This window comes from Rutilus rutilus (genome assembly GCF_951802725.1).
Source record: "Rutilus rutilus genome assembly, chromosome: 11".
In the NCBI taxonomy this organism is placed as follows: Eukaryota; Metazoa; Chordata; class Actinopteri; order Cypriniformes; family Leuciscidae; genus Rutilus; species Rutilus rutilus.
Genome location: NC_140216.1, coordinates 34,745,545 through 34,759,875, shown reverse-complemented (window position 1 = coordinate 34,759,875; position 14,331 = coordinate 34,745,545). Strand labels below are relative to the sequence as shown.

The 14,331-nt window shown below is 37.6% G+C and overlaps 1 protein-coding gene across 2 annotated transcripts in view; it reads left to right on the top strand.

The window, feature by feature from the left end:
• trappc9 (trafficking protein particle complex subunit 9) overlaps positions 1-14,331 on the top strand; it is a 210,273-nt gene that overhangs the window by 75,181 nt on the left and 120,761 nt on the right. For both annotated transcript variants that reach the window (XM_084423000.1, XM_084422999.1), the window contains one exon: positions 2,542-2,693. In XM_084423000.1, the coding sequence (XP_084279126.1) occupies positions 2,542-2,693 (152 nt within the window). The remainder of the gene's footprint in view (positions 1-2,541; positions 2,694-14,331) is intronic.

The following is a 14,331-nucleotide window of genomic DNA, read 5'->3' as shown; positions in this document are numbered from 1 at the left end:
TGCTGCATTTCTCGAATCATGTTGGGAAAATTAATTTTTCAGGCTTGTCCAGCTAATAGTCAGTCATGTTCTAGTATTAATCAGCAAATGATCAAAATGACAAATGGCTCTTTTAATTTTAAGGCGTCACTTTCTGGATTCAACAACATTAGAAAAATGTATCTTGGCACATGTTTTGGGTCTGTTCAGATTTTTACATGAGAACCATTTTACGTACTTTTATGCAGTTATTACGACGGAAAACTCTCTTTCACCCTCTTTTTCACTTCTTCTTTAATATGGCTTGTTTGAGAATATTTTGGCAGGCTGGAGACTCTGAAAGATCCCAAAGCACCCAGAGCTAATTACAGTAATTCCTTATAGAGACACACACACACACACACACACACACACACGCGCACGCACGCACACACAGACAGCATTATACTCCATTTGACAGGATTGTCAGTCATTTTAATCACATTTAGCTCAGCAGGAAAAGCTGCTGGAAACATATTTATTCTCAAGTACATTCCAAATATTATTCTTCAAACTTAAACGAATCAGTCTGAAATGACATTCAGAATGAAATGAAATGAAATTAGTTGATTTAGTGTGGCTCTGCTGGAATAAAGGTTTGGTCAGAGACATTATAAGGGGGAGGAGATATATAAAAATGAATGGAACAATTTGTAAGTCCAAATATGGCAGCTGTATAAATCCCCCCTTTCAGATAAAAGTACCAGTTATCATAGTTTATTTACTCTAGAACGTGCATGTGAATTAAGTTTAGCCTCCTATAACTATACAGTTTTTAAGCAAAAATACATATCACAAACAGTTTTGTAGATTTTGGCTTTTCCTGTTCAAGTGAACTGAACTGTTTGTTCCTTAACTAAACTTTGTTTTAGTCTTTTTTAAATTTTTATGACAAGCAAAATAATTAATTCATGGAAATATTTTGTTGTGAATAGATGTTTCAGAAAACAAAACGTTGAGGCCTTCATTTTGATCCATCCACACTCATTTTTTCACTTTCTTTTGAGCTTCTTGAAGGGGCACTTAGAGTCAAACTTTAGTGCAAATGCTTTTTGACAAAAAACTATGATTTGAAGACACGAAAAATGGATTAAAACCTTTAAATGATTGACTAAAGGTTGTTCAGACACTCTGAGTGGAACAAACGGCACGATTGAGAGGAAACTGATGGGACAGAACAGTTTTTAAATGGACCCTGCCTCAGGGTGTTCCCTCTTTTTAAAGACTTTTGATTTTTCATGCACAAAGGTGAATCTGACTTTTTGCAGCATGCTTTTGCACATCCTCATGATCTGTTTTTTTTTCTCATTCAACTAGAAGCGTGTGTGGCATTGCTAAATTAGAGGTGATATAAGGGGACAAGCCACATGAGAAATCACTGAGGCGAAGCCCTAATAAGGCGATTGACTCTTTTAATTGAACAGCGTGCTGTAGGAAAGAAGGTTCCACCTTTCAATTAAAAGATTCATTGAACTTATTGACATCGTCATTGGCTGGACTTTACAATAGTCCTCTAGGGTGTGCGCTATCTGGACCAACATGAAAATACATTTAGCAAGATTTTGAGCTAAAGAAGCAAATGTTTTTGCTTGCTAACGTTATGGTGACATGCAATCAAAATGTAAGCCTGGTAAATAAAACTGTTTAGAAGTTATTCATTTTCTATTAAAGAAGACGAGAGCTTCACTGACTAGAAAATAGCTACCCAAATGTGTCTGACTGTGCTATTTACCATCTATCTATCTATCTATCTATCTATCTATCTATCTATCTATCTATCTATCTATCTATCTATCTATCTATCTATCTATCTATCTATCTATCTATCTATCTATCTATCTATCTATCTATCTATCTATCTATCTATCTATCTATCTATCTACTGTATCTATCTATCTATCTATCTATCTATCTATCTATCTATCTATCTATCTATCTGTCTATCTGTCTATCTGTCTGTCTGTCTGTCTGTCTGTCTGTCTGTCTGTCATATCTGATCTGTCTATCTTTATTTAAGAACATTAGAGATGTAAATGCATACATCTAATTTCAATTGAATGAATATGCAAACGAATAATTGATTATAATAGCTATAATAACACCCAGTGTTTCATATTAATGTATTTAGCAGACACTTTTCTCCACAGGTGCACTCTTCTGAGGTTCTCGGTTTATTATGCAAGGCAATCAAAAGAGCTTGTCTGTAGTAAAAAGTTCAACTTTTTCAAGTAAAACTAAAAGTAAAAGCCTTTTTAAAGTAATTTAAAATGTTTTTTTTTTTTTTTTTACTGTTGTCAATTGCCCCTGGATTTACGTTTGTGTCTTCAGAACGTCTATGGAAGTTTTTTACATTTAGCATTTACAATCGTATAAAAAAAATGAAATATAATCAAATTGTGACAATTTAATGATGCCTCACATACTTTAATAAAGAATCACGACTGAGTTGTGGTCAAAGCAATTATTTACACCCCCAAGGAACATTTAACGATTTTAGTCTTTGTGTTTTTTGTCTCGGCCCAGGTCGGCTCATCTGTCTAGTGAAGACCTGTCCACTAGCGTGTCCCTGCAGCTGTTTAATGGAGAGACCCAGCAGTTGACCATCACCCTGGAGAACATCGGCACAGAGACGCTGAACACGCTGGAGCTGACGTCCAAAACTCTCAGCACTAAAGGTACACAAAACATACAGTCTAAACACCATCTCGCTCTTTATTGCGCGGTAAATGCTCCGGCGGTTTTGATACAGCGCACGTCCTGTAATGGAACGGCGGTTCAAAGGCTGCGCTGATTGTTCTGAGTTCGTAATAGAGTCTGTGCATTAGTCTGATCACTCGAGCCCATCTGAGATTCCCTGTGACTTCACTGTTTTGATGTGCTCTCTCTTTGAATAAAGACGTCTGCTTTTACGCACATTCGTCTCTGCGTCTTTGAGGATGGAAAATAAGACCACATGATGCTCTTAGTGGTATTCCACACACATGCGAACATGAAAAGCGTTGTCTTTGGACTCCATTTCTCGGTGTGTGTGTGGGTTCTCTAATCCCAGTCAGCTTTCAGCATCGGTGACTGAGCAGGTGGCCGATACAGACACACACACACACACACTTTTCTTTGAAGTTGATGTGGAGCTGTCCTTTGACTGAGCCGTCCGTGTGTGTGTGTGTGGATGTACTTAGCTGTACTATGATGGATTTGGCCCCAGAAAGAGCTAAATCTGAGATTGTTCCTACGAGAACATTTGTGAATGTCTTTAATTGGAAAAACGCAAATGGATAATCACCAGTAGATTAACTAGTCGGCCAACAATCATCCAGTCGATTAGTGAGGTTTATGTTGTTTTGACGTTTGTATTCAGCAAAGATGATTCAGCTAAATTAATCAAAAGTGACAGCAGAGACATTTATAATGTTACAAAAGATTTCTATTTCAAATAATTGCTGAAAGAATCCTGGAAAGAAGTATCACGGTTTCCACAATAATATCAACATTGATAATACAATTATGTGTTCATCATTGATAATGAAAAGAAATGGGTTACACTTTATTTTACAATACGTGTCGTGTACTTACAGTGTACTTTACGATGTAGTGACCTAAGAAAGCACTGGTAATATAATACAATATAAATACTTGGGTTAAAGTTAGGTTTAGGGATAGGTACCTAGTTATTATCATCCAGTTATTGCAATTACTATTATAAGTACATAGTATAGGAAACAGGACTGTAAAATAAAGTCCTACCAAAAAAAAAAAAAAAAAAATCATTCTTAAGCACCAAATATGAGCAGTGAAGACTGGAGTAATGGCTGATTAAAAGACTGCATAAAATTCAGCATTGCATCACAGGAAAATGTTACATTTTAAAATAAATTTAAATAGAAAACAGTTATTTTAGATGGTAATATTTCACAAATTACTGTTTTTACTGTATTTTTGATTAAAAAAAAAAGAAAAAAAAAAACCTTTGACCAATATTGTGTTTTTAGGTTGGATAATTTCAGCCACAGTGTTTTCATTTAGAAGTTAATGCCATTTTTAGTGACTCACCACTAAGGTTTTTTTGGACAACTTATAATGTTAAACAATACTCCAAAATACACTGTTTTTACATGCAAACTCTCTCGAGAAGTGCATAAATTTTGGGCTTCAACTTGAAACTTAATTATACCATAGCATTCTTATGAGTTATGACATAGTTGACCAGTGGTTTATGCAACCCACTGAGTTGCTTTTTGAAGCCATTTTGCACATGCCTATAATAAGATCATAATTTTGTCAGTGGTTTCCAATGTGCTGTTTTGTTGTTGCTAGATTGTTAGTGGTTTTAAGCATGGTGTTGTGGGTAGTTGCGAGGTGATCCACCCTCAAGTCTCCGTGATATTCTTGTCTCTAGATATGACTCTGGATCTTTCTGTAGAGTACGTCTGTGGGAGTTTTCTGCCATATTTATTGTCTGGCAGGCAAACGTTGCAGAGTTACACTCCGAAGTTGAATAATTCAAGTTCAAATCACTGACCTAAATTATGAGCAATAGTAATAGTGATGCTTGACTTGGTAAACACTACTAATAAATAAATAAATAAAAAGTATGAATTACTATCACAAAATGGAAGAAATTAATCAGAGGGTGAATGTTGAAAAATATGTATTTTCCGAGGGGAATGATTTTGTGTTTTACTGTTATGTTTTATGTAAGAAGGTCTGTTAAGCTTCAGCGGCTCTATCTGATGGGACATGATTTCAGAAATAAGAAAATAACGAATGTCTTTTCACACATCTCATGTTTTTTTTGGGCAGCACCTTGATGTGTTTCTCTACATTCAGGAAACGAAAAAGAGAGAAGTTTGCTGTTGAAATTTAGACAGATTTTCTTAATAAATGTAGTCTAAATGATTGCATTGTCATGTTCCTAATAGTCTCAAAGAGCCGATCTTTTGACTATTGGCAGGTCTGGTCCACTTTGCTGGTTATACTGGCCAAGAATTGGTCACTTTTGACAGGAAGGGTTGTTTTTAATTGCTTAAATCAGATTTGTTTGGGTCACACCTGGCAAAACCCCCTGCAAAACGCTTCTCTGTGGTTTGCAAGCAGCCAAGAAACTGGATTTGAACTGCATTTTGTTGGTTATTAATGCTGAAAGATTAGTGCAGCCCGGGAGAGCTTTACTAACTCAATGGGATATTTTCATGGCACAAATTTTCAAAACATCCTTAGGGTGAGTTCACACACATTTGTTTGTATATCATCTCTTTCTTTTGGGAATTGAAGTGAGAGAGAGAGTGAGAGAGAGTGAGAGTGAGAATCTCCTGAAGACTGCAGTGGGACTATAAATATCATGTCTAGTTTCATACTAGCGGTTGACATGGCCAATGGAAAAGAAACCAGGAGAGAGAAAAAATATCCATGAATCGTGTCCCATTCGGATCTGGAAATGTCAAAGCGCTTGCCGTCCCTGCTGTGCGTAAACCAGGATCCCCAGACACTAACTAGCTCACCTGTCTGTTTCACAATTTGCTTTTTTATAACTAACCAAGTTCTAAACTTGAGAAATACCTAATGTCTTAGGAGCCAGGTGCTTCAGTTAAGTTATTAAATTATCATTACTATTCATACACATTAATATCCATACAAATAAAGAGGTACCAAACGCCTCATCCTAAAATAGAAATTTTGGAAACTCATCTAAATGTAGTTCATATTTTATTTATTTTTTATTGTTTATTTATATATATATATGTTTAGTAGTACATTTAATACTGAAATGCATTGACAAAAATAGTCAAATATCATAAAAAATTTACTTTAATTTACCCTGTGTGTGTGTGTGTGTGTGTGTGTGTGTGTGTTTGCTGAATGCTAATTAACGCATAATTTCATCTTAAGGGACATATTTCAATCAAAAGTAAGTTTGGTAGTGGAGGGATGAGGAACAGGAAGTGGATTTAGACAGGAAATAAGATGCCAGAAGCTGCTGTGGTTTAATTGAAGAAGGTATTTCTGGACAACAATGATTGAATTCTCATCAGGCCACTTTACTCTCTACATGCACTTACTGTAGTCTTTCTTTTGGTCTTTATTTCTTATTGTCTCTCTCTGTCTTTCTTTTTTTATCTCTCTCTTCTTCCACGAATTGCTCAAGTGAATTGTCCCCATGGCAAATGACCCTCATGTAGAAATCAAAGTGGTTCTTTATTGCGGCATGAAGCTAATGATGTTTTCTTCCTTTCCTCAGCACTCACCAAACATCCAAAATGATCTTATCCTGTCTGCCTTTTGGGCCGTCTCATTACAGAAAACCTCTCCAGTGGGAGCGCATAAAGACTTTTCCTGTTTTTTGTTTAGTTTTTTAGTGTAACCATGGTATGGTACACCATTATTATTGTTACGGTGTTTGTCTTTACCTGCGCTACAGTCGTTCACATGCTGGTGTTAATACTTAATAAAGAGGTTATTCAGTGCTGATAGATGGGAAGATGTATTTCCAGGTTTGATTTTGATTGATTGTATGTAAATATTCCCTTCATTTTTTTTTTTTGTCTGAGTTCTAAATTTCTAAAGTGAATGAGTAAACTATCCAAAGGATTCAGGCTGAATCATGAACGGATGTAAACTGAACTGCTAACTGTTTTAGGATGAATTACAAACCGATACGGACTGAATCACGAACCCATTCGGACTGAACCACCATCTGATTCTCCTTGAATCACCTTGACCGATTCAAAATTTGTTCACTAATAAGACCTCAATAGTGTAGCCTAGAAATCTAGACGCACCCTAGCGGCAGCAAAATTTATCTAGCGTCTAGCAACTCTCCGTTGACTTTCGAGATGGAAAAACCAAACTCTAGTCAGGCCAATCACATCGTGTATAGAGTCGGTGGGCGGGCTTAACATAATGACGACAGAGTTGTGAAGGTTCCGTGTGAATTCCCTGCTACTTAAAAACAAAGAAGAGCTGCTGCTGGCGAACAGCGGTCTTTCGAATCGGCTCTGTCCGTGACCCTGGAGGACTTGGAGTTAAGCTTTTCTTTGAGAAAAGAACAAAGAACGGCGCTTAAGTCATTCTTAAAACAGGAAGATGTGTTCGTAGTTTTGCCGGCCAGATACGGCAAAAGTTTAATCTATCAACTGGCTCCGCTGCTGGGAAAGCGCTCTGGTTGGTTGTAGCGCTGTCCTATTGCATGCAGAGCGAATTTGAAAGACAGACGTTTATCCCGCCCCTCGGATTGAGCCCTGACAATGGTGAGTTCTTGATGTAGGTCTGGCTTGCCAGGCTATCAATAGTGCTGATTTAACCATGATCTGATTTAGACTGAACAGCTAAACTTTTCAAAATTACCCTTGATCCCATTCCAACTGGATCACAAACCGATTCAGGCTGATTTGGACTAAACCATGAACCAATTCAGACTGAGCCACCAGCTGATTCACCTTGAATCACAAATCGATTTAGAGCTTCAGTGTTTGCTTGCCCGTTTGACAGACTAAGTAAAGCGTATCGACTCGAAAGAATGATTTGGTCACAAATCAGATTCTAAACCGCTGGCAGAAAATACCGAACACCAGATCTGATTTCTAAGGTATTTCCAGGTAAATTGCAGTGTGAAAATGCCTTGAGTGTGTCTGTCTTTCACCTGACACGTTTAGTGAGAGGATCTGTCCATGTTCTCGCTTCTTAAAAAAGGGCCACTGTGACAGAAACAGTCAGCTTCTGGACATGTCTTAACCACATTTCTTTCTTTCTCACCTTCTTTCTTGTTTTCCGTCCTCTAGTGAGTCTCTACAGGTTCTTGAGCGCTCAACTGCAACCCAAGCTTGTTTTTCAGGCAGCCTAAAGGCAAAGGAACACACACACATATAGTCGCTTTCCTCCATCGCTGGTAGAGCCAGAAACCGGCGTTGTATTTGTCATTGAATATGACTGAACAGAAAGCTGAGGAATGAGATACGGGGATGGACCGCATCCTGTGCCGCCCACAGCAGTCTTTATTTATGCCACCTGATACAGAAACCTCCATACCTGCACCCATACGCCGCTATATTTCACCCCTGACAGCATGTTCCAAATGAAAAATGAGATTTCTCAGGTCTTTGTGGCGTTGGAAGAAAACATTTTCCTCCGTCTTTGTGAGGATTGCACCAGCATTTTCTTTTGTTAGTTAACTTCAGTAATTACTTTGGCTGGAGTTTTCCTCTTTCGACTGAGCCCTGGCCTCAAAACTCATAACCTGATTTAGCTTTCTACATTGTCCTGTCTTCCTACGCGCATCAAAACAGCAAGAAGGGACGCAAGCATAAATCCCACTGTCAAACTTTATTTTCTATCAGCTCAGCATGGAGTCAGTCTCTCTGGGACGGACGTTTCTGCAGTGTGATGTGATGCAGCTTGACTGAAGTTCATTCCAGTCCGGTGGAGACACAAGGACGTGCACTTCACTTTTTTAGCCGTCCCCGTTATGATTGGCGTACTGTTACACTGTCAAAACACGCACACGTGCTCACGTAGGGGTCATGACCCGCTGGTACTGGTCTCGACCTGGCTTCGGTGAGCAGATCTGTGAATCACTTGCAGTTTTGACTCTTGCCATCTCGATTATGTTCAAGTGTGTCGCTTCACTTTTGCTAGTTCCTTGTTTTCTTGGTTTTGTTTTCTTCTTCTCTCTTCCTTTGGGAATGCCTCAGTACTCAGTATGTTTGAGGCTTCATCTTAACCTTTACTTCTTTTTCAGAGTGGAAACTTATTTTTTTCAAGCCAGGTAGCACAGTAACTCTTTAGTTCAGTCAGTCAACATTAATTAATGCATTAGGTATCATTAACTAACATTTATTTATTTAGGCATTTATGCATGCATGCATTTATTTATGCATGTACACTTTAATTTATTTATTAATACATGTATATATTTATATATGTATATATTCATGCATACTTCATTTGTTACAAACATAAATTATCTAGGTTACTGTTCATTTATATTCTACTATGCATTGTTAATTCATGTTTGTTCACAATGCATCCTTTCGTTAATTAATGCAATTTAAAAATGTTCAAATGTATTGTTATGTAGAAATTAACATTAACCAACATTAATAAATGCAAAAAAAAAAAGTTCATTGTTATTTTGCGTTAGCTATTGCATTAACTTTAGTTAAAAAATGATCCTCCTTTAAGTATAATCTATCTGTGAGTACATATGGAACATTATCTTAATCAAAAGTGAATAGACTGTGAATAGAGATCTATTTAAGACTCAGAATCTCTTTTATGATAAAAATAATAAAATGCATCATGGTTTCCACAAAAAATATTAAGCAGCATAACTGTTTTCAACATTGATAATACAAATAAATGTTTCTTGAGCATCAAATCAGCATATTAGAATGATTTCTGAAGGATCATGTGACACTGAAGACTGGAGTAATGATGCTGAAAATCCCATGATAAAATATATTCAAATTGAAAACAGTTATTTTAAATTGTAATAATATTTGACACTATTACTGTTTTTTTTTTTTTTTTTTTTTTTTTATCAAATAAATTAAGCCTTCATCATGAGCATAAGAAGCTTCTGCGTGTGTTTAAATTCTATTTTCATACTCACCGCACACAGTAAGGGGCAATAACTGTAACTGCTTTTATTGAAAGCCAGATGTTTTCTGAAAATAAATGACACCTTGCACTCGAGGATAGCACATCGTGTTATAATTCTACAGTCAAAAAAACGAAAACGCCCTCTTTTAGCTTAAGGTTCTAAAGGGTTAAAAACAAAATTTTAAACGGTAGTGCAACTCAAAACACAATACAACCCCCCCCCCATCCCTCCTCCCTTTAGTTGTGTCTGTAGTCTGTACTTTATTTCTTTTGTCATCAACCATTTGTGTATTGTTCCACATTGTTTTTGTTTTTTTTGTGTGGTATCATCCACTCTCCGATTGGACCTCATTCTGACCACCTCTACTACTCCAGACCTGACCCAGGTTGCACTACATCCCACTGGTGAAATGCTGGGTCATGATAGAGCAGTAGATCAGCAGCTCTCTGTGGGCTGAAGGAAGCTTTGAACACCGCATGCCCCTGTAGCTCCTGCCAGCACTCTTAATTAAAACAGATTGCCTGACGCTTCAGTTAGCTTAAACACTACTACAATTCTAGCCTAAATACTCCGCAGCATTAAGATGCTGACTAATGTTTCAAGGATATCTGAAGTTCTTACATTGCGGAAGAATTGTAAAATCTTTATATATTAGCACACAATCAGGACTTTCACATAACCTGGGGTTGTCTTTCTCAAGAGCCCAACCTTACCAACCAAGAATGAAAATGTTCAGCTCTCTTCACACTGTGTCAAGCTTGGTATTATTGGTTCTCGCATGTCTCGTCGCTAATTGTTATATGACATGTCTCACGAATGAGAGTTTTCATTGTTGCCTAAACTAATCCTCTAACCGCTACACCGCCCCACAGTGCACAACAGAATTGGTATGAAGCTCGGTAAAGGCTTTAAAAGACTCTGGAGTGTTTCAAAAGACTCTGAAAGGATTCCAGAAAGGCCCGGGGAGCTTTTCTGTGCACTCTCCATCCATGTGCATACACAGATTTGCTTGTAAGAACTCTTGTGTGCGATGCCCGCGCTGCCTTCAGGGGCTCAACCAGCATGCAGCGGTGGATGGTCCAATTAGGGCCTCTAATTACCCAGCGGTACTGTAATACTGGCTTCAGAGCCACTGTTAGGAGAACAAGCTCGCGCTGCTCTTATTGTTGTTGTGGTCTAAGTGCTTTCATAATCTTAGCCGAATTGAAAGAAGCCATTAAAGTCACAACTCAGTCAGGATATCGCTTTTGGTTCATATTCATCCGTGTTTTCTGAAGATAAAACGCATTTATCATCAAATTGTGACCCCTGAGGTGTAGAGTCTTTGCTAAATGAGTTGTGTGACGTGTATTTTATGCTTCTCCGTCTAGTTCAGGCTATTTTTACCACCGCACGTAAGAATGATTGGAAGAGTGTTCTGGATCAATGACGTCCATGTTTTAAATGTCACCCCTGATATTTTTGATACCGCTTGCTTTAGTCTCGCAGACCAATAAAAGTTAGTTTTTTATTTTACAGAGGTTTCAGTTCTTAGTTTTATTATGATGACATTGTCTCTCGTATCTCGGTCTAGCACTTTTTCTTTCTTTCTTTCTTTCTTTCTTTCTTTCTTTCTTTCTTTCTTTCTTTCTTTCTTTCTTTCTTTCTTTCTTTCTTTCTTTCTTTCTTTCTTTCTTTTTCTTTTTTTTATGGTGAGACAACAATGAAAATAGCAATATAATCACAAAATGTATTTGCATTTCTTGAAAGAAATACTGCTAATACAAGGCAGCAGAAGAATAGTGTTAAAGTTGTTTTGTAAAATGATACATTGTGTGGTGTTGATAAAGAATAAGCAATAAGCTTACTAGAAAATACCACTCATTTAGCCAGTTTTTGTGGTGAAAAAAAATCTATTTTTTAGCAGTCGTTTTATTTTATTTTATTTTATTTTATTTTATTTTATTTCTAGCTAACATATTAAACACTATTTCTATTGCCCTGTGGCAGCACAATAATAAACCCAGTGATAAAGCATTGATTCTACTCCTAATTTGTATTCTTTTGCTCTTCATTTTGAAACCAAAAGCTTGTCTTTGCTGGAAGTGAAAAAGAGAAAGAAAAATGAAAAATCCTGCCCAACATGTCCTATTTATTTGCAAAGTCTGACCTTCCCAAGATAACTTGGAGTCAGTGGGAGATTTTCAAACATACAGAGAAGATCTTGAATATTTGTACAAGGCTTTTGGAATTCTTGGAAAGATTGTGTTGGCGTCCAGAGACTCGTGAGGTTCTGGATGGAGAGGATTTGGATTTCTGATGTCCGTGGGTGGTTTTGGATAAAGGCCAGTGATGGATGTAGAAAGAGCAGATGGCTGCATGTCTGAACTAAAGGATGGAGGTCCATGAGGAGCAGCCAAGGTCACCATGAAGGTCACCGAATCTCACACACAGACTGAGCCGTTTGGGTTTAAATTGGTGGGTGTTGGCTGCAGCACCTTTGAAACACTTTATCTCTCTCTCTCTCTCTCTCACACACACACACACACACACACACACACACACAGCGGTTGTTTTGGCTTGTCTGCAGCATGGTCTCCTGTAGCCCGCACAAGCAAACAATGAATAAAATATGAGCAGAGAGAGCTCTGATGAGACATCTGTGTACAAACACACGCACTATAGTTTCTCCCTCAGACAAAGAGTGCAGTGAGACCAGTGGGCAAATGATGCATTCTTAAACTCATAATTTGCATGCTTATACTTTGCACTAGAATTTTATTATAGTTTACTAGCAATGAAAAGGTTCATACTTTTGACTTTACTCTAGGAAATTCATGCCCTTAAAATATTTTATTTCTTCTCTTTTAGGTTAATACATCTAAAAACTTGCATATTAAAGGGATAGTTCACTTTGAAATAAAATGTTGGTATGTTTTAGCTTACCTCAAGGGCATCCAAGATGTAGGTGTCTTTGCTTCCGCAGTAGTTTCAATGTTGATATTTTTAGGTCAAACCGTTCTTGTCTGTCAGTCATATAATGCAGGTCTATGGTCACTGTCTCAAAGAGCATGCACAGAGAAGTCCAAATTAAACAATTCCCCATCGTAAGTACACATTGATGGCCTAAGACATGAAACGAGCGGTTTGTGTGAGAAGACGAACAGTATTTATATCGTTTTTACCTCTTGTACACAACCACGTCCAAGTGATCTGAGGGAGCACGCGCTTCCTGGTGTGTGACGTGTGCGCGCGCGCGCCCTCAGATCACTTGGTTGTGGTTGTGGTTGACTGACAGACAAGAACGGTTTGACCTAAAAATATCAAAATTGAATCTACTGCGGAAGCAAAGACACCTACATCTTGGATGCCCTTGAGGTAAGCTAAAACATACCAACATTTTATTTCAAAGTGAACTATCCCTTTAAAACTGTTGTGGCAACTTCAACCTTTACACACTTACGACTTACGACTACTTTAAACAGATTTTTTTTTTTTTTTCTATTATAAGTTAACAAGGATATAGAAAGGAATTGAATTTCATGCAACTGCAAAAAGACCTTTAAAGTTTAAAAACAAAATCTTATAAATATAGTTTGTATATTTTAAAGTTTTATCTTATAAAGTGAAGGTTTTATAGACTATGGATGGATGGATGATGGATAGATAGATGGATTGATAGACAGATTGATGTATTGACAGATGGACATATCGGATAAACTAATAAATAAATGGATAGACAGGTAGATTGATGGATAGATGGTTGGATGGATGATCAAATGGGCGAATAGATAGACAGATGGACGATAGATAGATAGATAGATAGATAGATAGATAGATAGATAGATAGATAGATAGATAGATAGATAGATAGAGCCTGCAGGTGGACAAACTTATGGATGGATCAGTCGTTCTACCTGTCTTTCTTTCTGACTCCATATGGTGTTCAGTGTTGGCCTGGCTGTTTCTGTTCTGTTTTTTTTTTTTTGTAAAGATGTATAATTTATGACCTTGGTAGTCGCAGTCTGTTTGATATCAAGCTGTGATTGATGGATGTCAGATTACATCATCTGTCAGACATTTTTGAAGTTAGCGATGATGCTTTTCCCTTTGACAGTGACATTTGCCGTGTATAACATATGGTGCAAGATCAGGCAACAAAACTGTTTAATAACTAAATTTGCTCAAACCCTCACTCTAAGTATAAGTGCATTCTGATTAGACTTGATTATAGACTTATGACTTTCACCTGGTGGAGAAAAGAAATCTAGACTTAAGAGATGAAAAAGTCTGGTGGGCTCTTTTGACCACCCGGAACACCCTAGCAACCATGTGGGACACCATAGCAACCACTCAGAACCAGTTGAGCCGCTGACTTTTGCACTGGCAAACCCCACTCACATTTACTTTTTTTAAAGTAGTGAAAATGTATAGGCAATGATCTTTGGGTTTGTATGTAGGAGAATGAGCGCGACAGATATCGATGTTGTATGGATCACAGCACGTGAAACTGTGTCCAGCTCTCCGTGAGAATCTCATGGCTGAAGCAGTGACCTTTCTCTGTCTAACCAGGCAGACACACGTTTAGCTCAGGGGTTTAGATTTGTCCGCTGTGTGTGCGTTTGCGTGTCTCTTTTCTAGACCGGAGAGGAGTTCTTTCCGGGACAGTGGGAGATGATCAAATGAATGAGACTGTGTTGCTTTCACTTGCACTCACAGCATGACTCTGGATTTGCATG